The sequence below is a fragment of the Ranitomeya variabilis genome, chromosome 5 (assembly GCF_051348905.1).
Source record: "Ranitomeya variabilis isolate aRanVar5 chromosome 5, aRanVar5.hap1, whole genome shotgun sequence".
In the NCBI taxonomy this organism is placed as follows: domain Eukaryota; kingdom Metazoa; phylum Chordata; class Amphibia; order Anura; family Dendrobatidae; genus Ranitomeya; species Ranitomeya variabilis.
This window is the reverse complement of record NC_135236.1, coordinates 470,932,703-470,960,665: the sequence shown is the minus strand read 5'-3', so window position 1 is coordinate 470,960,665 and position 27,963 is coordinate 470,932,703. Positions and strand designations below refer to the sequence as shown.

The 27,963-nt window shown below is 41.0% G+C and overlaps 1 protein-coding gene across 1 annotated transcript in view; it reads left to right on the top strand.

The window, feature by feature from the left end:
• Window positions 1-423: 423 nt before the first annotated feature.
• Window positions 424-27,963, top strand: part of TMTC2 (transmembrane O-mannosyltransferase targeting cadherins 2) — a 364,646-nt gene continuing 337,106 nt past the window's right edge. Inside the window, exon 1 of the mRNA XM_077265461.1 lies at window positions 424-807. Within this exon, the coding sequence (XP_077121576.1) occupies window positions 725-807 (83 nt within the window). The 5' untranslated portion in view covers window positions 424-724. The remainder of the gene's footprint in view (window positions 808-27,963) is intronic.

Below are 27,963 nucleotides of genomic sequence, written 5' to 3'. Positions count from 1 at the left end.
CCCACTATAACCCATCGTTCTGTGAGAAGTATGACACTCTTCCTTTTTATACACTGTGCCCCATATCTAGGATGAGGCCCCCCGTATTTGTATGCAATGCTTCAGGGGCTGACGACAGTGGGGTCTGGTTGCAGGTGGGGTGTCATTTCTGACCTTACCCCTATTATTGCCGCCCTCACTTTTCTAGAGTCCTGAACAGCAATGTGCCGCTCTACAATGACAAGGGAGGCATTACTACATGTGCTCAGGCAGCCTCTCAGGGGTGTGGGAAAGCTGGGTGGCTCTTCCATCACTGGTGAGACAATGCTCAGGGCAGCAGCTGGCGGGGACCGGCGGAGACTGACACAGTAGGCAGCAGCTTCGGGAGAAGAATAGGGGGCGTGGCCCGAGAGGGGAGGACAGGCGAGCATGCGCAGTGGGGCAGCACGGAGCTCCACGCTTCTGCTCCCGGGATGCTGCTGGCCGGCTGCTCTCAGTGCTGACAGTCCGCTGCCGGGGAGAGCTGGGAGCGCCGGTCCTCCTATCACTACTACTGGCACCACAGCGCCCACCCCTCCCGCCGCCTACACCACGGACATGGGTTAGGAAGCTGCCATCCCGGGATTGACGGAGTGCACAGGGCAGGGCAGCCCCATCCATCCCCGGCCGGCGAGCAGGCATGGAGAACGGGCTGTGACCAGACAAAGGACGCGGGGGGCAGAGCAGGAGCCGCGGCTGAGGAGACATGATCGCTGAGGTGCTGAGCAGCGCCCTGGGGCTCGTCCTGTATCTCAACACCCTGGGCGCTGATTTCTGCTATGATGACAGGTAGGAGGGAAACTTTCTCCAGGACCTTTCCTCCAGCATCACCCCCTCCTGGTAACTTCACTGCCTGCTGTGTGTGATGGGACCAGCGCTGCAGCTCCGGCCCATCATCCCTGCACCTCCAGCCCATCATCCCTGCACCTCCAGCCCATCATCCCTGCACCTCCAGCCCATCATCCCTGCACCTCCAGCCCATCATCCCTGCACCTCCAGCCCATCATCCCTGCACCTCCAGCCCATCATCCCTGCACCTCCAGCCCATCATCCCTGCACCTCCAGCCCATCATCCCTGCACCTCCAGCCCATCATCCCTGCACCTCCAGCCCATCATCCCTGCACCTCCAGCCCATCATCCCTGCACCTCCAGCCCATCATTCCTGCACCTCCAGCCCATCATCCCTGCACCTCCAGCCCATCATCCCTGCACCTCCAGCCCATCATCCCTGCACCTCCAGCCCATCAGCCCATCATCCCTGCACCTCCAGCCCATCATCCCTGCACCTCCAGCCCATCATTCCTGCACCTCCAGCCCATCATTCCTGCACCTCCAGCCCATCATCCCTGCACCTCCAGCCCATCAGCCCATCATCCCTGCACCTCCAGCCCATCAGCCCATCATCCCTGCACCTCCAGCCCATCGTCCCTTCGCCTCCAGCCCATCGTCCCTGCTCCTCCAGCCCATCGTCCCTGCTCCTCCAGCCCATCGTCCCTGCTCCTCCTGCCCATCATTCCTGCACCTCCAGCCCATCATCCCTGCTCCTCCAGCCCATCAGCCCATCATCCCTGCACCTCCAGCCCATCGTCCCTGCACCTCCAGCCCATCGTCCCTTCGCCTCCAGCCCATCGTCCCTTCGCCTCCAGCCCATCGTCCCTTCGCCTCCAGCCCATCGTCCCTGCTCCTCCAGCCCATCGTCCCTGCTCCTCCAGCCCATCGTTCCTGCTCCTCCAGCCCATCGTCCCTGCTCCTCCAGCCCATCGTCCCTGCTCCTCCAGCCCATCGTCCCTGCTCCTCCAGCCCATCGTCCCTGCTCCTCCAGCCCATCGTCCCTGCTCCTCCAGCCCATCGTCCCTGCTCCTCCAGCCCATCGTCCCTGCTCCTCCAGCCCATCGTCCCTGCTCCTCCAGCCCATCGTCCCTGCGCCTCCAGCCCATCAGCCCATCGTCCCTGCTCCTCCAGCCCATCGTCCCTGCGCCTCCTGCCCATCGTCCCTGCGCCTCCTGCCCATCGTCCCTGCGCCTCCAGCCCATCGTCCAAGGGGATCACTGCAGTGCACAGGATGGACCGAGGTGTAAACTTCATACTAAATATATATATATATATATATATATATATATATATATATATATATATATATATATATATATATATATATATATGCTATATACCACAGTTATGCCAATGTGCCAAGTAAGGGACTCACTGCGCATTGGTTAGGATAGATCTGAGATGAAAACTTCTATGAATCTTCTCATCACTGCACCTCCCAGGTCATCTGTGCTCAGCAGTTTACTAGATCAGTAATCTAGTGATCCATAATCCAGGAGGCATGAACTATATCCATACTATTAGTAGCTTAGCGAATGTTGGTCATATATACAGACAGTTTATGCCCACTAATATTCCTGATCTAGTGAAGTGATGGGCACTGATGACCTGGGAGGTGCAGTGATATATATATATATATATATATATATATATATATATATATATATATATATATATATATATATATACATATCTACTGTATGTATCCTACCTTCTGTATATTATAACACATAAATATAAGGGCACTTAAGTACTTATGTATCCAAAGCTTTGTTTCTGTGATAGAGCAGGGTTTTTCTCTCGGGAGATGACATATCTCGAAGAATCAGGGATGTGCAGCTTTGTACATGTTCTCATCTCATTCTGGCATAAAGCACATTCTGTGGTCAGTGTCACTCCAGCCTACTTACCTAGAATTAATGCCATTTTTTTAAATGCACACTTCTCACTTCCCGCTGTCATATAAGTTTTTGCCTAAGTGCCATGTGTTTGCAGTGGCAGATAAATCTCTATATTTCACATTCCCTCTATAGCCCCATCCTATAGATCTTTGCTCTTTTAAGAAGCTGCATATCATTTCTTGTTAATTGGATGACTACTTCCCCCTTCCATTACCAAGTAGTGGTCCTCTTTAGAAAGCTGACATAAGTTCTAAGTAATCATAGGGGAAAACTTCAATTTGTGCCCCCTTTTCAAGGTTTTTAATCTGATTACAATTAAGACAGATGCATAATTAAAATATATTAGGGAGAACGGCACGCCTGGCTAAGCCTATTAACAATCCTGGGGAGTTTCATGCTCCATTGAAATTAAACCATCCAAAAAGTGAGCATAGATTTACTCTGACAGCTTTCATCAGCCTCTCTTTACTGTGGGGAGTGAATGGATCCCCTGGGCTTGTGTGAGCTGGTAGTGCAGCTCTTTGTGACAGGCCATAAGAAAGTGGAGTCTTCGAGATGCTAATAGATTAGTTGTGTGCAAATAACCCTGCAGTGCCCATACTGCCAGGAGTATCAGGGATAGGCATGCAAGTGTTTAAAGTCCACATGTCACACACCCAACTTTATGCTGGAAGCCCAAGATAGGAGCTGATTCCTCCAGCAGAAGGAAATGAGCTTATCTCTGAGATTTCTCCACCACATTCATCATTCAGTGCTGAGCCAGCTCCATGCAGCCCTTTGCGCCAAATTATGAGTGATCCCCACTAGATCAATGCCCACCTCCTATCCTTGGTGTCAGGTGGTGCTATTGATTTGCTCAGGAAAATAAATGCATGATGTATTGCATGCGTTATTCATACCATTTTCCGTTTACATTTTGGTGGCTTAAATGTTTTAAATTCCACGTATGTTAGTTTTCAGAAAATAGTTTGCATTTGGCAAATGTACATTGAAAATGTGATGTATTTGCCTGCGAGGTTTGTTCCCGAAATATCCACCAAATGATCTCTGGTTTGAACCCACTTACTGATTGTTGTACAGTTCTGACAGATTTCTGTTCTGAATTCACACACAACAGATTTGTGCAGAAATGTCTCCCATTGAAAGCCTTCTGTATAAGGGTAGGTTCACATGAGTGTGTAAAAAATCATTGAGTTTCATCCAGAAAAACTCGGGCGATTTGTTTCTCACGTGTCACCCATGTACAATCCACCTTTTACAGCAGCAGCTATCAATCATTTACAGGATCATTTACAGTTTTCTGTTACAGAATTGCAATGTAGCTGTAAAAATTGGATACTATATTGCTTCACTGTACGGCATCTAATTTTTTTTTTTATGCACCCATAGACCTGAATGGGTGAGTCTCATGTGATTTACGTGAGAAACTAGGGCTTGCTGTGATTTTTTTTTTTTTTTCACCTGCAGATTAGGACAGTAAAAAAAATCACTCATCTGCACTGCCCCATTGAATAACATTGGCCATCTATTCATCACGGATAGCACTCGGACTGAAAATACGTTCCTAAATCTGTAATCTCCATTCTGATGAATGGGACAGTCGTCCAAATTGCTGTAGCAAATCTGTATGTGAATTCACCCTACAAATATCAGAACTTTTCTGAATATGTTGCACTGTGGATGGTGTCATAGTGCTGTTTTTATTTTCTTTTGAACATTTTTTTAAAAATTTAAAAAAAATATATGATTTCCCCTCCTGACAGTTTGCAAACCTGACCTCCCTATAAGACATCAAAACAAAAAATCTCTTCTATGCAATATGTCTTGAGAGAGTAGAGTGTCCTCTTAGACTGGTTTCACTTTTTTTTTGCATATATGAACAACGTACTTATTTTCATCAGTGTCTGGTCAGTGTGTCTGTTTTTACCACCAGCATTTCTCTTACAAAAAAAAATAACTGATGGAGGTATTTCATGCCTCGCCTATCAAACAGTCCATAATAAAAAGGATGCCATTAGGGTGCTGTTCAGGGCTTTCACTGACCCATAGACTTTAATGGGTGATTTTGACCTGTGACTAGAACTAAAACTTGGCTGGTCTCTGTTTTTTTTTTTTTTTAATTATCTTAAAACACATGTCCACTATAGTCTTATCAGTGGAAAAACACAGATAAAACACATACGATAAAATCGGATGCTTGAAACTGACCAAAATTTATACATCATCAGTAGTTTAAGCTAACATCAGGACTGGAACCAAGAAGGAAAACTATAAGTGAAAAATTCACAAATTGTTCTGTGTTTTGGCATAAAAATACTTGGGAAATAATGGCCAAAAATCCAAACGTGTGAATAAGACCTGAGGGTCATTTGTTTGGATTTCATGTTGCTTCATGCTAAGATTTGGACCACTTTCACATATCTGTACTTGTGAGCCAAAGCCAGGAGTGGGTCCAAAACACGAGGTGTACATTCTTATTACAGCTTTTCTTTTCCACTCATGGTTTTATTTACAAATACTGGTGTAAAAAACTGCTGTGTGAACGTTTTCCTGACACTTGGTGTTGTAGCCTTTGTCATTGATGCCGATAATATTTGGGTGATTACAAGCTGTCTAATTTACACCTATATATGGTTTACTGCTGACAGATAAACTAAGGGTTTTGTCCAGACCTCTAAAGGGTTAACACTACTTTTTTATTTGTTGATGATGTGCCGCAAAGTAATGCTAAATGTTTCATTTTAATTAATATTTATATTATATACATAGTAAATATCTAGGAATGTGACTGTATTTATTTAGAATACAGTGGAGCACGGATAAGCTTTAAATCCGCACTTTTCTGGATGTCATTTTCTTTCTTCTTCCACAGTTTACTCTTTGTAAAGAAACTTAGCAGTGTGACGTTAAATCGTACATCGCAGGCACACAAAGTAATAATATTAAATGGAAGTGCTTTCAGTGCTCTTCCTCTCCTAGAAAACGTGGCAAGAAATGTCCGAATCCGATCTTGTTAGTAATGTTGCATTTACTTGTGCCTTGTCTGTAAAGGCAATTTGATACTTACTTTTTTTTTTGTAATTTCCCTGAAAAAAAAGGTCACTGTTCAACATAAGCCAGTAACATCTTGTGACATTTTCGAGTACACAGAATTGGAAGTGAAGAGGATTTGAAGCATTACATATTTCTCATACCATGTGAGATATACATAGAAATGTGCTGCAGGGCAGAAAAAGGGATCTGGGCCACTAATATGCGTATTATTTATTTTTGTAATCATTGGTGACACATTCCCCTTTGATGGTTTCTATACAAGTCCTTTCTATTATGTGCTTTTATGTTGTTGCTACGCGTGTTGACTATAGAAAGAGTTTAGACTAGGATCTAGTTTAGCATCCACCTGTTGGTTTGCAGTAAAGAACTTTTCCAGCGATGGTCCAGCGAATTTTATCCGATAGAATTTTATTTTTTGTTCTTGACACCCATAGAGATATTAAATGATACTTTTACTGAAGCCTGCTGACCTTACAAGATAAGGTGATGTCCTGGAGCAGTGACAAAGTGTTATCCGATAGACAAAATTAACGGCCCCGCACAGGAGAGCCAGGGATTTCTTATTCCGGCCGTGCTCTAAGTGTCTCATTTGAAAATCACTTTGCAGCTGTAGCGCAAATCTGTGCTGCATAACAATTTCTCCTATGTTCAGAAAGAGCTGGCCTGCTCTGCATGCTTCTGACTGAGTTCAGCTCCTTCTGCAGAACAATAAAACCGTGCCAATAGCCGGCCTGGCTTTTACAATGCACACAAGTATTCCATCATTTTCCTCTTTGGACATGAAGAAGAATGCTTTCCCAGCTGAAGTGTAATTTGCAGAAAGTGAAGGAAAGTTGTATTTTCTTTATGAACTTAGCTATAGCCCCTGCTACTCTTATCACCTACCCACTGTATATATGATTCATGCAAAAAAAAGAAAGGAACAGGTGCATATCTGCCATGACTGCAATATGAAAGTAAGCATAAAAATGCAGTAGCGTCCTATGGCTGCGAAGATATATGCAAACGTTTACAATTTTTATTGCCTCAAATTGAATTAATGACGTGATTTATTACTTCCAGGGACTGGAGACATTCATTGTAGTGTGGAGAAAAGGCGATTCTGGCAGCTAAATAGGAAAGGGTTCTTTACAGTAAGAGCAGTCAATGCTGACCACAAGAGGTAAATCAAGAAAAGCACATCCAGCCCATGAATGGCAGCGCTTCCCAGGACTCACATCCAAAGATGATATTTTATATTTTTTTATTTCATAAGTTAAAATAGAGGAGATGCAACGCGTTTCGGATACAGTATATATCCTTCTTCAGGTATCATAAAAACACAGTACAAATCCTACTAGTATAAAAATCAATCACACTTATATATAGTATCAAACCTTTTATCCCAGCCTCAGAAACTTGATTTGGGGTTTGGCCAAGTTCAGGAACACACCCACTGATTGATACAGCCTTGTTAACATTGATGCAAGAGAGAAAGAAAAAACCCCCACAAAAAAACCCCTTTAAACTCTCTCTATGATATAATTCAATCCATTTGGAAATAATGTTCCCAAACGATATATCCAAAACGTTTCTTTCCGGTTTAATAGAGCATTCCTGTTTGCAACTCCAGAGGGTATCTGCTCCACCGGAGTTACTTTTATGTTAAAAATTGTATTATGTTTAATTAGCAGATGTCTTGAGAGACTATGTTTTAAAAAGCTGTTTTTTGCTCTATTTCTGTGACCATTAATGCAGGACCGCAGTGTCTGTACAGTGCGTCCCACATATTGCAAACTGCAACTGCATGTGATGACATACCCAACATGATCACTACTACAGGTGAGTCTTTGTGGGATCTCAAAGACATCACCAGTATTATTACATTTGATAGTTTTAGCCCCATGATCTAGGATCCCACAGGTACAACATTTTTTGGAGTTACATTTAAAAACTCTGGTTCCTTGAAGAACACCACATAAAGTTTGATCCTTACTTTTATAAATGTTTTTTTCTTTTTGAATCCAACTGTTAATTTAATTTATTGGGGGCCACCAAATTTTTCAAAGATTTCCCCCTTCTATATGTAATCCCTGGTTTATCAGGGAGATGTTTTCTCAAGACAGGGTCACGCTTCAAGATATACCAATTTTTTGAAAGCACAGTTCTTACGACTTTATTTCCCCTATTGAATGTTGTCACAAAATTCAATTTCCAGCGATCATCACTATTTTCTTTACCAATAGTCAAATTATCCGCATTCCTAGTTTTTCCTTTTAAACATTCCTCCTGTGTTTTTATTTTGTTATCCCTATATGCACCATTTATCAAATTTTTCGGGTATCTTTATTTTCCTTAAATTTTCTTTTTCAAATTTTAGACTGAGCTACATAATCAGATTCTCTCGTACAATTCTTTCTGATGCGAAAAAATTGGCTGTGGGGTATATTAACTTTCCACTTCTTGTAATGTGCCGTTTGAATCCACTTTTTCGAAGTGGGATTTCGTAATGATTTTTTTCCCACTATGGCTGATCTCTAGATCAAGAAACACCGTTTTTTCTTTATTAATTTGTGATGTAAAGGTAATCCCCCAGGTGTTATTATTGAGCTCCTTTATTAATGGTGCTGCTTCCTCCTCTGTCCCCTTCCATATGATAATCAGATCATCTATGAAGCGTTTATAAAGCTTTATTTTGTCATAGAAAACAGGCTTAGAAAGTGACGAAGAGGACTCGAATCACCCCAAGAGGTAGTAATGGCAGATATTATATCAGCATGTCATAATCTATAGTATTGTGGGTTATAAGTAACCTACTGACAGATTGCCTATAATTGCTTAAAGGAGGTTGTCCACTACTAGGACAGGACAACCACTTCTCAGTCTGAATGGTTGTCCCCATTAAAATAAAGACTGCTAAACCTGATCGGTTGCCGGTGGTGTTTCAGCGATGTCAGAACTTGCTTTCCCGAGTGCTCATGTGTTGGTTATGTCACATGAGTCCTGTGCCCGATCAGTGCTATTGTCGATGTAAAGTAATCTACAGGGAGTGAGAGAGCAGCCGCAGCTCTGACTACCTCGTGATTACTTATTCTTGATATATTATTATTGTTTACGATTGCAGCCATATATGTTTTCCTCTGTAACGCTCCAGTGTTTCAGGGAAATCATGGTTTGAAGAGCTGTTTTGGGACCATAGGACCAGATGTGATTAGCTGGGCACTGTCTTCTCACTGTACCACTGTAGTTGATTGACGGATCTCTCTACAGTATGTACACTCATGGAAGAGACCTGTCAATAAATTATAGAGGTGCGGGGAGAAGCTGGTCAGGGGTGCTGTGAACCAACCTAGTTGCATCTATTCTTATGGACATCGGTCTGCTCTTCAAACCATGTGTTCTCTGAAAAGCTGGAGAAACACCTGGCCTTTCATGGTGCCCACGATTTGGAAAGCATGGATTGAGCGACTGGTTCTCTTTAAACCTAGTTATCATTTCAGCAACCTGTCACTTATTATTAAGAAATGTTTAAGCTCTCGTACACATTAGATTATGTCTGCCGATCCTGCTGATATTGGTGGGAATGTCCAAAAGTCTAATGTTTACAGGTCTTCCCGAGTCTATACTGACCAATGATGTGGAGAGGGAGAGAGAGGGATCTGGTATGTTGGATTTGTGATGGCCGATTCTGTTCCACATCAAAGAAGTCTGCAATGGCTCTCTCATAGAAAACACAGGAGAGCTTGGCTGAGCATTACTGTATTTTGAGGATTGTGGAGAGATGGCTGTCAGCTAAATGATTCCTGATGTTAGTTTTGTACGCGAGAATCCGTCGGTCATCTGATCTTTTACCCAGTTGCTGAAAATGATTAGGTCCCAGGTTCTATTTTTCATTGAATCATTAGTGCCCTCCCTTTATTCGTAACCTACAAAAGATTGCAGCTCGCAATAGTTTCAGTGGAGGTGATCTCCCTTGAGCAGCTCATTTTTTTTTCTTCTGAAAACTGAGATGAACTTTATAGACTTCACCTAAATTTGGCCTGTGAGGGAAATTTTTTATATATAGCAAGATAATGTAGGAGATACAGCCGGCCCCATACCTGTCTGATCAATGATTGAGCCACGTTTTGTAAGTAGTATATAATATTACAGAAAGTGTCCAGGGTTTAGATTGTTGGCTGCTCTTGGATTTGGATGATAACAATATGGTTGATCATTTTTCATTTCCTACTATGTCAGAGTTTATATTTCTTATCTAAGGTATGAACTTAACCTAATTCTTGCATATTGACTTCGGCAGATAAGAAGAGAAATGGAGAAATAGTGTGCGCGGTATTTCACATAGTACAGGCCTCTGCCTTTAGCAGATCTATCATGTAGCTCATGCCGAATATTACTATCATGTGTTCTCTTTGAGATTTTCAGATGTTTGGACACATTTATCTGCCTACCAATATAGTGTGCTAACATACCACATACGGCTTTCATTACAGTCTGGTACTGGCTGAAGAATGTTGCCGAAATTGTAACGCTGCACTAAATTATGCCGTGTACTATAGAAGAAGCAGCAAATGTGAATCTCCTGGATCTCATCACTTGTTGACCCCTGCATTACACAGGGGACTGAATGTCAAGAGCGGAGCGGGACTAGGAGAGTTTCCTGAAATTGTTGTCCTAGGAATGTTAAATACTCACAACTCTTTGTGCAGGCTCTCATGATATGGAACAGGTGAAATTGTGCTTGTTTGAGAAAATTGTAAAATTTTCTGTTCTACACTGCAGTTTTTTTTATTTTTTTTTTATATTTTTTTGCTTAATTCATCTTTTCTTTCCCATTTCTTATGTACTGATGAGTGAGCTAGTACAATGGCCTGTGAACAAATTACGAAGACAAATAATGCATGGACCATTTTGCCTACTATGGCTATGCTCTAATGTACCTTTGAATTTTTTGGTTTTGGCTTTTTAGTTAAAGCAACCTGGTTGAATGGATTGGCAGATCTCACATTTTCTATATTTAATACACAAGCCCTTATTTCCTTACTGTTTCAAGTCAATGTTTGAATGTTCTCCACTAGAGAAGAACAATAAGATATGCAGGACCGTGGTACAACGTAGTTTTTGCTTAATAGGGTTGTCTACCTTTGGCAACATTTTTATTTTCTTACTTAAAGGCATGCAATTGGGGCTAAAAATCATTCTTGCATTTGGGTTACATTAAACATTTTGCACCGTTTGCCTCCTATAGCCTCTTTAATACACTGTCTATTCCTGGCTGCGGAATGAATTATCGGGGTCGGCCACAATATCTTTATCAGACATGATTTAGTGGCACTCATTATTATATATGTGTGACCGTTTCTCCTCCTTCTGCTCTTGTTACTGCAGCTTTCCTCAGACTGCACAGTTCTCCTCTCCATACAATGGCTGCTGGTGGAGGAGCATTTGACCAGACCTGTCCATCAGTCTCTTCCAATAGAAAAACAGCTTTCTCAAAGGAGGATTTCAATTGGAAAAGGCTGACTGATCGGTCTGGTCACATGCCCCTAAACCAGCAGACCATTGTGTGGAGAGAAGAACTGTGCAATTCCAAAAAATGCATCCAAGTAAGGAAAAACTAATGTGCAATTGGCATGAGATCTCCGTTAATCCCATCCACTTTGCTGGAACATGTAGCATTTTTGCAGTGTTTTTTATACAATTTAAAACCTTCTTTTTACAGAAGCTGTGAGATTTCAGAAATCTCATGCACGCGCTGAACTTTGTTTCCTCACTAAATTTGAGAAAGATCTTCAGCGTTTTTTAAATCTACAGCATGTCAATTCTTTCAGCATTTTTGCATGCTTTTTTACCCATAGAAAGCAACAAGAAAGTGATAAAAAAAAAGCTGCAAAAAATACAACAAACATTTTTGCAGCACTTTTGGGAAATAAAACTAATTTTATTAAAAGTATTGTATGTAGAGCACACATGTAATCCACACCCCAAAAAAAAAAAAAAATGGGTGCTTTGAATTCAGTGTTTTTACTGCCAAGGGACCATGTTTTGGCTGCAGTAATAAAGCGCTGTGTGTGAACATGGCCTTAGATGCTCCTTTTTTGCACAATGAAAATACGCAGCATCAAAAACTCATTGCGGGAATTTTGCCTAATACTCCAGTACCGTGAAGCCAATATAGACCCATCTTTTTAGTGCAAAGCTGAACTTCACCCTGGAGCCCATACGTATTTAAGCAGGTCAGTTTCTGATACCAACCAACCAATTTAGTGCAGGTTTGACAATTAAAGCCGAGATCTGATAGGTGTGGTTTCTGTTAGGCCCGGACTATTAGTATATGTGCCCGGCTAAGTATTAGGTAGTCACAGGAAAAAGCCGGTGTCATTATAGAGTTTTCAGCTTTTACGTAAATACAAACATAAATCTTGAGCGAATGGAATAAATGACTGAATAAAAGGCTTGCCCAGGATACATTTTCCACATTTTGTGAAGTTTCCGTGCTCCATTATCCATGCAAAGAGTTTCGTTCGTAATCTGAATTAATAAATTAAGGTTGGAGTGTAAAAATTAATATATACCCAGTAACAGGCTTCACCTGTTTTCACAACAATTTTTATGAAGGAACTATTTCAGACATTTTTACTAGCAATGCATTAAAAAAGTTTCCGACCTGCTTAATGTAAATATATAATGTGAAATAATGTCTGTTTATTACAGAACTGCATGTAAAAGGTTAATATGCCATAGAAGCCAAGACTAATATTTCTATAACATGTACTATGGTTTATATAAGCAGGGCATGCTAATGAATGGCATGGTTTACACATACTAAAAGCAACGTATTCCACATTTATGTAATCCGGTCTTTATATTTCATTTATTGCTCAGGGTCTGAACATGCTACACATTTTTCATACTACCTGTATATTCATATTTCACTTTAATGCTTACGTTCTTTTGCCTGGAGAACTTTTATGGAGTGTCCAGAAGGCAGAGACTTAGGCCACGTGCACACGTTCAGTATTTCTGTGAGTTTTTTTTTTACCTCAGTATTTGTAAGCCAAAACCAGGAGTGGGTGATAAATACAGAAGTGATGCATATGTTTCTATTATGCTTTTCCTCTGATTGTTCCTCTCCTGGTTTTGGCTTACAAATACTGAGGTAAAATACTGACCAAATACTGAACGTGTGCACGTGGCCTTACATGTTTAGTATACTTGTGTCACTCCTATCACAGAATATATTGCACTATGCCTCATGTGGTATAATGGTGTGAGAAAGTAGGAACAAAAAGAGCGCAGTAGGGTCTTAACTGGTAACAAAACAAGGTGCAGAAAAAATGAATTTGTTCACCTGATAAAGTTGAACCTAAGCAACATGTTTAGCACATATCAGCTGCCGCAAGACACCGGTCCATAAGGATAGAGTAGCACGAAATCCGGATATTGACGAATAGTCAGTATATTTTTGAAAGCTTTATTGAACAGTTTTCAGGTCAACACGTTTCGAAGTAAGCACAGGACATCTTTATCATGACAAAACCTATGGTAATTTTTTTTTCTTCCACAGCAATAATGTTTTTTGGAGCGCACTCTCCTTAACAGTACATGACCGTACTTTGGCATTTGGCACTCTTTTTCTTTACATCTGGTAGCTTTGTATAAAATTGGAGGCTAATAGAGGTACAGCTTTGAACTTATGAGAGACCAGTACCTCATACATCCTTTATATGATCATATTCATGAGCTTTTGTTCCAACACCAGATATGCAGCTGATTTTGCTACACATTTTTCTGATGGCGAATCGGCCGCTTATTACATTAGCAGCATTAGGAGATTTCACTAAATTTCATGCATAAACTGTCGGGAAAATCCACCCCGAAATTAACAGGGTTTTGGTCTCTCTGGTGTTTCCATAGTAGAAATTCTACAATTCCACAGGGAATAAAATGAGTGGGAACATAACTTAAAAAACCAATGACGATCTTGCATTTATGCTGCTTATTAAAATGAACCCTTCACCAGAAAAACGCTATTAACAACAAATATGGGAGCTAATAGCGTTGTAACCTGCCTGCGTTCTGTTAAGTGCTGTGGGGAGAAAATGAACTTTATTCCCCCCTCAGCGTTCAGGTTTCAGTCATGGGGGCGGTGCTGGTTCAGTCAGCGTTCTGTGTATGGAGAGCGGCTTCTGTAGCCGTACCCCTGGCCCTGACTGACACTGGCTCTGTATTGTGGCCGGCTCTAAGTCAGTGGTGGGGACGCTGTTGCAGCTGCCACTCTCTATACCCAGAGCGGTGACTGAACCAGCGCCGGTGCCGCCCCCATGACTGAAAAAAGCACTGCTGGAGAGAATAAGGTTCATTTTCTCCCCACAGCGTTCTGCTACGTGTGGGTGGCGGGTAGGTTAATAACGTTATTAAGCTTATTAACCCCATATCTGCAAGTTAATCGATTTGTCTGGTGACAGGGTCCCTTTAAGTGCAAAAGAGCATAGTTACAAGGATCTTTTGTGAACCTTTACTTCTGTTCCTTAGAGAATTGCACAAACGGTAGTTCTTCATTATAAGCTTGTCTCCAGTATTACAAGCGTATAAATCGGATGAGGGCTATCTTACTTTTAATCGGACCACACACTGATCAATGTTCTTCAATATCGCTGTTCATATGAATTATTTTCTCAATCTGAGAGTTCATGAATTAAAAATTGTAGCATGCACTACTTTCATCTGACGAGACTCGCCCATTAGAGCCTGTGGATGGTACAAAAAAAAAAATTGGACCCCCCGTCCCCCCCCGGACCATCCGAGTATTTACAATTTTTTACGGACACATTTCTATTTTAAACCTAGGAATCTGTATTTTATCATGTATATGTTTTAATGTAGTTGTATGAAAACTTATCACACACAGACTTCACAGAGATCTAAAAAGCAGACACACGTATGACGCGTGGATGGAAATTTGATGAAAGTACAAAAAAAAAAATTGTTCTGGATTTAGTTTTCTGGCTGAAACCTGAACTATTTTTGTTATGATCATCAGCAGGCACCCTAAGGTTAAAATCCCACAAGATGAGTTCTTGGTGAGTTTTTGACCTGCATTTTTTCGCTGCACAACAAAACAGCATCTTACATTTCCAGCAAAATTGATAAGATTTATAGAAATCTCATGCCCACCTTTTTTTTTTTTTCCAGCTGTATAAACTGACAGGTGGTTTGAAATCCATAACATGTCAATGTCTCTTGTGGGTATGCTGCGTTTATGTGTGGAATTGCAATAGTACAATTCCGCTGCTGCAACGGCCCCATGTGACGATCATAAAATCCAGCACTGAATAAGAAGGCCCATATCTCTGGAACCACATGACAGATTTTTAAAAAGAGTGTAAAATAGAATGTTTAGGAGACAGCAGCAATAAAAAGAAAAAAAAAACTTAGCTTTTTATTAACCTGGTTTCAAGTCTTCTTTAAATGAAGAATTGTTGTGTGTACCAAAAGAGCATCAAAAACTTGCAACAAAACACATTAAGCAGTCTATATTTTGGCAGGAAAAAAAAAGTGTTTTTCCCAAATGTGAATGTAACCCTACAGTTCTTCACCACCTTTTTCTGCATGTCAGGCTTGGTTCTGATGAGTGTATTTCATGGTTTTGTATACAGACCACAATGCCCGTGGGTCTCCAGACCCAAACTTACAGCCTGATAGAAACAGATGAGATTATTCCAAAGACATACTGATAGGGAATTTCGATTGTCAGCCCCAACGGGGACAGCGATGATAATGTGTGGAAACTGTAAAGCGCTGCGGAATATGTTAGCGCTATATATATAAAAATAAAATTATTATTATTATATTTTACAATGACCTGTGTGTACTGCTCCTAAGGTAAATTACCTTCTACTATGTATTATTTTATTACATAAGCAGAAAGATAACAAATTTGAGTTGGTCCCTATCATACAGGCTGCTAATCGGAGAAAGTTTCCTATAATATATGGAGTCATAGAAAAATAAAAAAAATCCTTGAGGTCCCATATATCCCCCATCTTTTTTTTTTTTTTGTCTACCATTTGTCTTGAGGAGACAAATAGTGAATGCCTTTATGTAAAATGCAATGTACAGCTATGTGAAGCCGCTTACGGTAATTAAAATGCGACGATTCCTCTTCATGTCCAGGTGACTGAAGAGAATGTCTATTGTCCACAGAGACAGAGACTGGAAAAGTTAGATCTGAAGTGGATCAAAGGATGATCTGACACCCTTTTCAAATGGCTATGGTCACTGCAGTTACAATAAATCAGCAGACAGTATGGCTCCGGGAGAAAATATAGAATATTGGAATTTCTATCCATCTGACATTAATGAGATGTACATTTTCAGCACCGGGATAACTAGGCCAAAATACACATTTTCTTATAATTATAACCCCCACCAAAAGGTCCCAAATCCATAGGAGCCATATAACCGCCATCAGCTAGGCCATGTTCGGTCCCTAAGTGTAGATAAAATTCTGATACAAAAGATGACATCAGTCTCAACCTTTTGTGATCGCACTATGAAGAGTTATTGCATAAGTTGGGATTTCCTAAAATCATGAAGGACTGAGACCAGCCCACAACCCGGCCCTTACGAGATCATCATAGAGGGGTGTGTGGGTGGGACTCGGGGTCTGATAAAAGATCAATCCCAATTATCATCAGCGTTCGTGCAGAGAGTTACATATTGTATATGCAGGGGCCCTGTTTATCGACAGCTAAACTTGATCTGCAAGCGTAGGTTTACAAAGTGATGAAATGATATGAACCTCTCCAGGGACATAATTATGATAATCAACATCTTACTGAAAGATTGAGCAGGAAGCCTTTTTATTTTTTGAGCCAAGGCCTTAATTCTATGGTAATTTGTCTATTTGGTCAGGGGTTGTGCACTGTTCTGTGTACATAAGACTTTGGTGCCCTGTTCCCTATCAAACATAAGAAGTGGCATATGGCCGCTAATGGGTGAACTGATGAGGATTAGTGATGAACAAACGTGCTCGGATAAGGTGTTGTCCTAGCACGCTCTTGTTCTAACCGAGTGTCTTCAGCGTGCTCGAATAATATGGTCGAGTCCCCGCATCTGCATGTCTAGCAGCTGTTCGACAGCCACAACACATGCAGGGATTGCCTAACAGTCAATGTGTTACAGCTGTCAAGATATTATTCGAGCACGCCGAAGACACTATGTTAGCACACGGGCATGCTCAGATAATACCTTATCCAAGCATGTCCGCTCATCACTAGTGAGGATGTAAAACATTTTAGAAATTTGTATTTTATTAGACTTCTTGCTGGGACTATGTTGGGCTGATAACATCGCTTAACACTTCCCATAGTACAAAAGCTGGGAACACTTAAGATTGAACCAGCTAGGCAGAAGTGATCCAGCTCTCAAGTACCCGCTAATAACCGCTGTGACAACCAGAAAATGACTTGGCATGGATTTTTCAGTTGCACAGTGTTTATAGTGAACGATCCTTTGCTTTGAATTTTTTTCGTTAATGTTAACCACATCTAGGAACTGTTAGGCCAGGTTCACATTGCAGCAACAGCAGCCCGTTCAACACATGCGTCAACGGGCTGCTGTTAACGCAAGTGCCGACTTGTCATACCGCTAGCGCAGATAGAGCTAGCAGATGCACTATCTGCGCTAGCAGTGACGGACCCGGAAACGCTGCAGCCTGCGTCCCAGGGTCCGTCACTCAATGATGGCACATTGCTAGCGCACGCCCATTGTGGGCGTGCACTAGCGATGCATCCGCCATAGGGCTTAATGGCGGCAACGGACTGCGTTACACCGCATTATGCCGCGGTGTAATGTAGTCCGTCTAACGGACCGCTAAAACGCAGTGTGAACCTGGCCTTAGAGTAAGTGTACACTAGCCTATATTAGTTATTAAATTGCCACTGATTGGCTACATTTGCTGATCTGCACGGAATATATACTCATGAAAAAACTTCCCTCCCTCTAACTCCCCAAAACAGTGTTTCCTAAAGGGGTTTCTACTTGAATAATTGTCCTGTTGGAATTCCTCAAAAATTCTCCACGTTATCATAGTCTTAGGGTACACTCCCATTTCACAGTGGAGAAACCGCATCAGTGAAAGGTGATTTTTTACTTCTGCATATTTAAAGGGGAACTGTCACTTAATTCATGCCGCCCAATGTGTTGCAACATGAATAAGAGCCTGGCGAGAAATCACCTGGAGCAATGCTTGTAGAACCTGTCCGGGGCGGTATGGAAATGGTATAGTCTCCCGCTATAGTCACTGACTGGATCTTCTAACTGTATTTTTTCTGATACAACGGAACATTTTAGAAAGAAATATACCTGGAAATTGGACAGGCGGCCCTGATTCATGCTGCCTATGGTTTGGGTAGCATGAGTCATGTGATGGGTTCCCTTTTAACCTTTGCTTGTGTGAATTCCGTGGTTATATCTGCAGCATAAAGTGGATTTCATAAAGCTGCTAGACGTAAATGCACAGCTGAGTTTTAGCCACTTTGGCACAGGCTCCTATCTAGTAATTCCCATTTAGTAAGTTACTGTACATTAATAAAAGATGATTACATATGTTGCAGAAGCTTTTTTTCAACTAATAGACCTTATAGAAATTCATGTGCTGCCACCATCAAAGCCACCAAGTTGTCATCAATGAACTTTAGGTATAGACATACCAATAACAGATCTGCTCCTTGTGAGTCTATCGTAAAGATGAAATTTGATGCAGCTAATGTATAAAGAAGCATATTGGACATTCTGTTTATGCCAGTGTTTTGCATTGGAAGCCTTTTACATCAGGCTTTAACACCCCTACGTTAATATAAACTTGTTTTCTCTCTTTGCCAATAGTGAGTCACTATTGGTAGCTCAACACTTATTTTTCGGCTACAGCAAGATTAATACTTTTATTCATAGAAGTTGATGCTATATAATTTTCATACATATTTTCATCTAAGGCGCCTTTAAAGGGATTATTTTGGACTTTGGCAATATTTTCCCGTGGAGCTAAGAATTTACTGACAGGTAGTTGCGAACTACCTACCTTTTCTGTCCAGCAATGAAACCAACCGATTCAGGCGATGACTCTTCTGCTTCATTTCACTTCACGTCAACAGAGCTGTGCCTTCTCTGTCGACAGTGCGTCATTGACAACCTTATGCTGATTAACAGCCGGCTGTCAATCATCATGACACTGGCAGCGATTCCATATCAATAGAGCAGAGTGGAAGAGAAGAAGCGGTTGTGCTGAAGTGACGTCACCGGTAGAATGACAATCATTGGCAGGAGCAGCCCATGACAGAGTGTTTCATATGAGAAGCTTGAGAAACCTCCATTTTTTTTCTCATTTGAGAAAAACTGAGGAAACAATGATAGAAAAAAAAACCAATGAGGAAAATAAGACAGTTTTTCACATAATGTCTGAATGAGACTTTAATAGTATGAACTCCTATTGTAAGTGTAGGTGTTGTCCAGACTTTGCTGGGCTCTGGCATAGTGCAACCTGTTAAAAATCTGCAAAAGCTTAAAAAAATAAAAATTGCATTAACTTTACCATGTTTGCTGCCACTTAGAAAATGCACAGCATAATGGATTAGGCTTGAAATGGATCTCTGCTTTTTGTCTTGGTTGGCTGCTTCCAACTTGCCTGTGCTGTTGTTGGAAACTAATGAAGGTAAATAAACACTTTTAATGGGATTTTCTTTATTGCCGGCCACTGGCACATGTTCTGTGCTGCCATGCAGGGCTTCTGTTTGGACTATTTCTTTCAGACCAGCAGTCACGTCGTAAACTCATTCTGTGGACAATAAAAGTACAGTACGTGTTTAGTATTGTGGCAACTCAAAATCTTTTCATGTTCGGACAAATGTAAAACACAAAGGAAAGGATATTTTGCTTGTCTGTAGACTGTGTAGTGAGCAACTGGAAATTCAATTTCCCTAAACAATAATGAACTTGATGCATGAATTAGCAGCAGGCCAGGCTTGTGAGCGAGAAGGGGTATGTATTAGAAGTCCCTTTGCTTTGCCACTTGAGATCTAATCAAGCAAGTGACCCACATACACAAAGCCAAAGAAAGAGCCGCGGTACGTTTGGGAAAAGAGTAAGTGCCATCTGCTTGTGAATTTATGTATACATTTCCATCTCATTATTAATGTACAGGTTTGATTTATAAGGTGCTTTCTTCTGCACTTCTAGCATGATAGTTTTTATTTTTTATGTTTCTCCCCTTAGAAGGAAATGTATTTTTTTTTTCTTGCACTAGTTAGATCTTTTGCTATGAATAAATATAATTAGGGTATGTGTCTACGTTCAGGAAACGCTGCGTTTTTGACGCAGCGCTGAGCCACAGCGTCAAAAACGCAGCGTCCAGATGTTACAGCATAGTGGAGGGGATTTAATGAAATCCCGTCTCCACTGTGCATTAAAAAACGCATGCGTTTTTCCCTCAAAAACTCCATGTGTTGCGTTTTTTCAGAACGCAGCATGTTGCTACAATGAGCAAAACACGCAGGAACACCGCAGGTGACCTGCCAGTGATCTCAGGTGCATTTTTGGTCAGGATTTTACCTGCATAAAATCCTGACCAAAGCCTGAAGCAAACCTGACCGTGGACACATACCCTTATAGTAACGTGAGCTTTAGTAGATGGGGATCATTTTAATAATGCCCTCTGCTATTCAATTAACAGAGAAGTAAGCTAAACTTTTTCTCTGATGGTATGTACTCTCTTGGGATTTTTTTTTAGTAACTCGACGATAATATTGATGATCAATGGCTTTTTAAATAAAATTTGTGTTAAACCCTGTGGTTGATTTGTGCTCGTTCTCACTGTCCTCACATTGGAACTAGCAGGCTCTGTGCACGTTGCCGTATTATGGTGCCATGCAGAAGTTGTATATGTTTAATGGCAAGAATAATATGTAGATTCCACTTCCATGTTAAATCAGGAAAGTTTTTTTTCGAAAACTTGCCTTCTGGAAGGGTTTACTGATTGCAATGGGGAAATGGCGCTAATTATGTCTCCTGTGTGAAACGTCATATAGTCTGCATGTTGTGACTACAGATGAAATTACTTTGTATACCAAATTACCAAAACAATAAGTATTTTCACATTAGAGAATCTACTGATTTTCATAGGACTGAAAAAGTATATAAAGTGCATCTCGTGATGGCAAATGGTGGGGGTAAAGACCAGCATTTGAACACCTGATCCTTTTGTGTTCAAGTAAGATAAAGTTAGCAGAGTTGCTAAGGCTACTTTCACACTAGCGTTTTTTTTGCATACGTCGCAATGCGTCGTTTTGGCGAAAAAACGCATCTTGCAAAGTCGTCTGCAGGATGCGTTTTTTCCCCATAGACTAACATTAGCGACGCATTGCGACGTATTGACACACGTCGCAACCGTGTTGTGGCGGACCGTCGGCAGCAAAAAACGTTACATATAACGTTTTTTTGTGCCGACGGTCTGCCATTTCCGACCGCGCATGCGCGGCCGGAACTCCGCCCCCATCTCCCCGCACCTCAGAATGGGGCAGCGGATGCGTGGATAAACAGCATCCGCTGCCCCCGTTGTGCGGCGCACAGTATGCGTCGGTACGTCGGGCCGACGCAGCGCGACGGCCTCGTACCGACGCTAGTGTAAAAGTAGCCTTACTTGACTTTTATTTTTTCTGGACAGCTTACTAATTGTCGCACAGACAATACTTTTCATGTATAGATTGGAAAACCATAATCATTATAATTAAAAGTGATATATGCCTACATTTAATTCTGATGTGAAGACGTCAGCTGCATTCACTGTAAACTGCAAAATTACAATTGCAGTCAAAATAATCTGTATAAGTTTCTTTAGCTTTTAAAAAAAATCATGTAACTTTCGTGACATCGCAACGACTTACTATTCAGCAAAGGTGTTGTAGGAGATGGAGATATTGGGAGGTTGCTGATTTGGCTGCCATGGATTACTGATGTGGAGCTGGGCAAAGGTCCTGCAGATCTTTTTGGTTAAAGGGACTCTGTCAGCACAAAATGACTGTTCAAAGTACAGGTGCCTGGTGCACCCTTGGCGTGATCAAACATTAGTACACCTTCCCACCTACTTGTTTTCCATCTATCGGTGCTTTTCTTTGGTTCTATAAAGCCAGAGCTGTCAATTAAAGAAGAGCAGTGGGGAAGGGTGGTCGTAGAGGGAAAACAAGTAGGTGGCAAGGTGCACTTAAATGTTTGGCCACGCCATGATGCACAGAGCGCCTGTACTTGGTTTGAACAGTCATTCTGTGCTAACACTCCCTTTAATCTGAAAATATTTAGAATTGAGAGTGGTTGATACCTTTTAATGGCTAACTGAAAAGATGGTAACAAATTGCAAGCTTTGGAGACTACACAGGTCTCTTCATCAGGCAAAGACTAAAAGAAATTCTGAAGAATCACATATTTATGCACAACATAGCATAGAAAAAAAAAAAAAGGAAAAACCATGGATAAGACAGGTGGCATGAAGCAGAATTACCATGAGTGATAAACAGTTATGTCCATAAATATTGGGCCAGTTCTTAGATAAGGATTGTTTTATTGGGGTCTGGTTCTGTTGTGATGACCCCTCATAGTCTGAGGGGCAAGTTCCTTAGTTGATGTAAAAAGACATAAATCCATGCGACACATTCATTCCTGCAGTGAGACAGTCAAAGGTCACCATCAGTTTATATTCCCATACTCTTCTGTCTCTCTTAGATTTGATGCTACCTTTTAATACAAGTAACCTCATGTCCATGGTGCTGTGATCAGGAAGACAGAAATGTATTGCCACAGGTAGATCCATTCTTTATCTTATTGTGTGGCGGTGAGAATTCATTCTTGTTCTAAGCTTTTGCCCTGTCTCCCCCACATACAGACCCCCAGTTGGACATTTAGTACAAATAATTAAGTACACCACATTAGATGTGATGCAGCTGAAAGTACCTGGGATCTTGTAATCCTGATGCGAATTGGGGATCTTTATCTTGTCCGTGGTCATTATAAATGAACAGGTTTTACATTTTTTCTGATTGCAAGGAAAAGGTACCTGCAGCTGTTGGAGAAGACAGAGAGCTCTTGACAATGATGCTTCTTAGATTTGGGGGCTGCCTAAAACACAGTGGTGGGGGGTCTGGAAAACTGGATTGTAAGCGGGCATCTTTTTCCAGTAAAGGTTGTAATTTCCGTGCAGCTCCCCGTAGCACCTCCAGATTTGGATTGTAGGTAACTACTAGAGGTACCCGGTTATTTTCTTCTTTAGCTTTGTAATGTAGCAGGTGATTCCTTGATATTCTGGTGGCTCTTGTAATCTGGTTTTCAATTGTTCTTGGATGGTAGCCCTGATTCAAAAAGGTCTTTCTGAGGTGACCAAGGTATTCATCCCTATCCATTGGGTTGGAACATATACGATTGTATCTGATGGCTTGGCTGTAGACAATGGAGTTTTTTATGTGTTTTGGATGGAAACTGTCCCATTTAAGGTATGTTGGACGGTCGATTGGCTTCTGATACAGGGATGTCTCTATTTTATTGTTCTGCAGCTTAATGATGGTGTCCAAAAAGTTAATTTCAGTGCAGGAGTAGTTGAGTGTCAAGTTGATTGTAGGATGAAATTGATTAAACTGTTCATGGAACGTCTTTAGCCTTGGCTCAGACTCCGTCCAGATGATTAAAATGTAATCAATGTAGCGGTAGTACGCCAGAGGCCTGATGGGACACGAGGACAAAAAGTCGCTTTCAAGCTTGGCCATGAAAAGATTTGCATACTGTGGGGCCATTTTACTTCCAATTGCTGTGCCAGTCTCCTGTAGATAGATCTTCTTGTCAAATTCAAAGTAATTGTGGGTGAGGATTTATTTTATAAGTTTCACCACAGAATTTGCATCAGTCCCTGTGGTTTCCAGGAAGAATTTGCAGGCATTAATTTCATCCTGGTGTGGGATATTGGAGTACAAAGATTCCACATCCATGGTGGCCAGGATGGTTCCTTCTGGTAGAGGACCTATTGCTGATAGTTTATTCAATAGGACAGTTGTGTCCTGAATGTAGCTGGGTGTATCCTTTACAGGGGTTTAAGAACACCCTCTACCCATCCAGATACCTGCTCAGTAAGGGTGCCCACACATGAGATAATTGGTCTTCCTGGGTTTCCAGATTTGTGGATTTTGGGAAGCATGTAGAATGTCCCTGTTCTTAGACTTTCTGGTATCAGGTCATTGGCTCTTATGGATTTGTCGGGCAGACAAGATACCAACTTGTTTAGTTCCTTGTAATAGTCCTTTAATCTAGCCACTAGAGTTAAGCAATCTGGTCAAAGCTGTCCTTGGAAATACTTTCATTATATTTGATTCTGAACTGTTTTGAGCTTTAAAAAGGTTTTCTAGTTTCATCTGTAAAAAGGTACCGTATATTCTTTGTGTAACAGTCCCTCACTATTTATAAGATCTGTTCAGTGAATGGTAAATGGGAAGGCTGCACAACTCTTTATAACACCATGATTCATGAGATGTGTAACAAATTTATACTCAATCATTCTGGGATTTGATTAAATGATTGTTTGTGATATTTATCTTTTTAAATCTTATTGATCAAAACTTAAGGATTTAAGGATTGCAATGTAAACAAATTGTTGAAATATCTATGAATGTATTATACTTTTCAGGCTGACTTAGAATGCCGTAAAACTTAACTGCAATGTTAATAGAATAATAAGAGAATAGATGTGATAAGTCATGAGAGGAAGGTAGAATTATTTTGTGTTTGGTAGCTAATAGTTTAATTAATGCTACCGATTATTGATTTTCATCTTAATTAGAATTGTACTAGATAAAGCATCCTGATAATCCCATGCTTTTCTTCCGTTTGAGGCTTTATTTCTAGTAAATTGCATCATATACACAATTAAATGTGGTGCTTTATATCCATTGTAATGAAGATTGTAGCCTCTTATCATGTTTTACTAGCGGCAAACAGGATCCTGTGTGGCAAGGACCTTGTTGTTTCAGATGTGCTTTTCCTTTTTGATGTAGTCGCGTTGAGCATCTGCTTATTAAGTAATTACTGTTTTGTTTCTTGTAAGGATGACAAGGTGCCTTTGTGACAAGGTTTGCATTGTCTTCTCTGTAAGCTCATTTTTCTACTGTTCGGTAAAGAATGACGGATAAGGTTGGAGACCTAAGAATTGTGGTTGCCCTTGTGGTTGGCCAACGGCTTGTACCTCAAATATAATGTTACTTACATGTTTATGTGGTTGCAGTTATTACACCACAAATATAATGACTAACATTAGCCTCCTACTTTGCTTTTTCCATTTGTTTTCTGCTAGATTCATATAGAATCTGAACACTGAAGGCATGTGAAAACCTATGGCCCTATAGCGTGCCATGAATGCTGTCTTACGGTTCCGTACAACTAAAAAAAAAATACGGAATAGCTGTCCAGTTTCAAAAAAGTGGGGAAAAGCTGCCTGTGTGTTCTTAGCAAATCGATAATCAGTTTTTTTTTTTACAAGCAGGCCTTATATGAATGTCATATCTCAATACAGTGGGATAAGTCACAGCCTTCCATCCAAAGGTATATATCCAGCGCTTTTGCTGATCAGCAAATCAAGTGGCTTTTACAGGGAACCTACTATTAGATTTATGCTACCCGAAACACACAGCATGAATCAGAGCCTGGCTTTGTGATTGTGGCCAGGTATGTTTTCTTCTGAAGTACCCTAGTGTTGCAGGATAAACCTGGTTTGCAATGCCAGCCAGTGACTAAGGCTTCTCCCCTCCCCGCTTTAGTTAATTGACAGGTCTCTCCTTATACACACACACGAGACCTGTCAACACATGGAGCAGGTTGGGGAGAAGTTGGCCCAAGAGATAATCAATACTATTCTCTGCTCCCTTTAGTGTCCAGAGTAAACCAGTCCTGGCTGCAATCTGAATAATCTGCTTGTATTTTGGGCGGCATGAATCCTTTAATGAATCCTTTAATTGCATGATATGAACAGGTCCCCACATGCTTGAAGTGCCTTCAGATTTATCGCTGAATTATAAATGTCTCTACAGAAGAATGCTTAATAATACTGTATAGCTTACTGTAGGATAGAGAGAATGTTTAAAAAAAAAAACAGGTTCTGCTGCAATCCCATTTTTTTTGTACTGCTAAGAAACCTTATGATAACTGTTGTACTGCTTTAGGTGGAGTAGTTAAGTTTTAGCAAAGGTAATTTTCCATGGCTTGGTAGGCCTAGACAACTTACTGCTCTCCAGTAATCTATTAAACAATGGTGTTTTAATGTACGTTCTCCAGAAGAGAAATAACTACTGTATTGAAACAACTAGTCATTAGAGTTACCAATGAAAAGTTCCTATGTATATGGTCATCCTCAACATGTGGGTCATTAGCAACAACTAAACACAGCATATCCTGATTGTGTGGCTGAGAGTCTGACTGAAAACTGTACCAGGGTCATCACTGTAAATACTTCTTTTATTACTTTGTTCTACAGGATATGTTAAAGATGCCTTCCCATCAAAGTTCTCATCCTCTTACTGTATTGCAGTCAACATATTATCTAGCACTGTGTACTTAACAATTGCTCATTCTGCCTTTCTACAAAGCTAATTCTTCTCTTTTCTCTGCTCTAACAGGAATTCTATTTTTCCTGCATTACCCTCTCCAACTCCAGACCCAACTACTCTGCTGCTCCTCCGGCCAGGGACTTTTGCAGTGACCCATGACTCATGCAGGGAAAGGACATTCAGCTAGTCTGATTTTAATCACATGATGCCGTAGACCTAATGGAAAAGAGTAGAATTAACTGGCTAGAAAGGCAAAATGAGCAATTGTAAGAACACAGTGCCATATAATATGATGACTTCAGTATATTAATAGGATAAATATTTTGTTGTTCGTCTTAAAAGAAGAATGGCATTGGTTCCCGGACAAGGTGGCGGTATATTAATACATGCACTCTTCAGCACATGCACATATACACAGACAGATTTATGAATAACAGAATCTTCATGGGAGTGCTTCTTTAAACAAGCAACTGTGGAGTTGGAGTTGGTGTCATGGAAATTGAGGAGTCGGTGTCATGGAAATTGGGGAGTCGGAGGTTTGGTTTACCGACTCCACAGCCCTGGTGAGGACACACTTGAACCAGCCCTTTGCCTTGGAAGAGTCTCATATATTTTAAGTGGTCCCCTACTTTTTACTACAGTCTAAGGGAGTAACGTCTCTCGTGGAGAGTGACATGCCAGCCTAAAGAGACTTAGGGCATGCAATGCTTCTCTGGGAAACTTAAATGTGCAAATTGCCTCTTCATTGATTGCAGCTACCAGAGCTGGTGAAGCCATTGAAGTACGTCACCACGAGACTGGTGTTCCTTGGTTATATCTGATAACAAATATGTGTTGGCCATTGTTTGAGGGCATGCTGGGTGACTAATGCTTGGTCCCACTGCCTGTGTCTTGATGTGTGACTGGACATGCTGACTGCCCATTATTGCCTCGCTTTTCCATTAGCCCTTCAGCAGAAAGCGGTTATTTAGTTTTTAATACCATATTATTAGCTATTGCATGTAGATTATGTGTCCGGAGAATACATTGTATCAGGGAAACGTCTGCTCTTATGGCCAAATACTGTTAAGCTCGGTTAGGAAATGTGATTTGCTATATGCATTTCCATGAAACCTCTTATGTTTACACAGAAATCCTTGAACTCCTTTGCATTCTCCGCCATAAACAGTCTCATTTAGTAAATGAATAAGCGAGGCAGTGTCAATGTAGCAGCATGGTTATGTGCTCATCTCCATTCTGGTGATTGCTTGATCATTATGGATTACAGTTTTCTTGCATATTTGTGTCCCTTTGATTTGCCTGTGTCACATGCTTATATTTTCCGCCTCATTTACTTGGTGTGGAGCAAATGTCTCTTCCTTTTATGTGTCCCATAGGGTGTCGCATCTCCCACCACAACTAAACAGGAAAGTGCATCACGGTTGTGTTATATTTCATAGATTTATAATTTAACTTCTACAATTATTTCATTCATATTCATGGCTATTCCTTGCAAAAAGATTTTCTTCAACTGCTACAATATTTATGCTGCTCATTTGTCTAATGTATC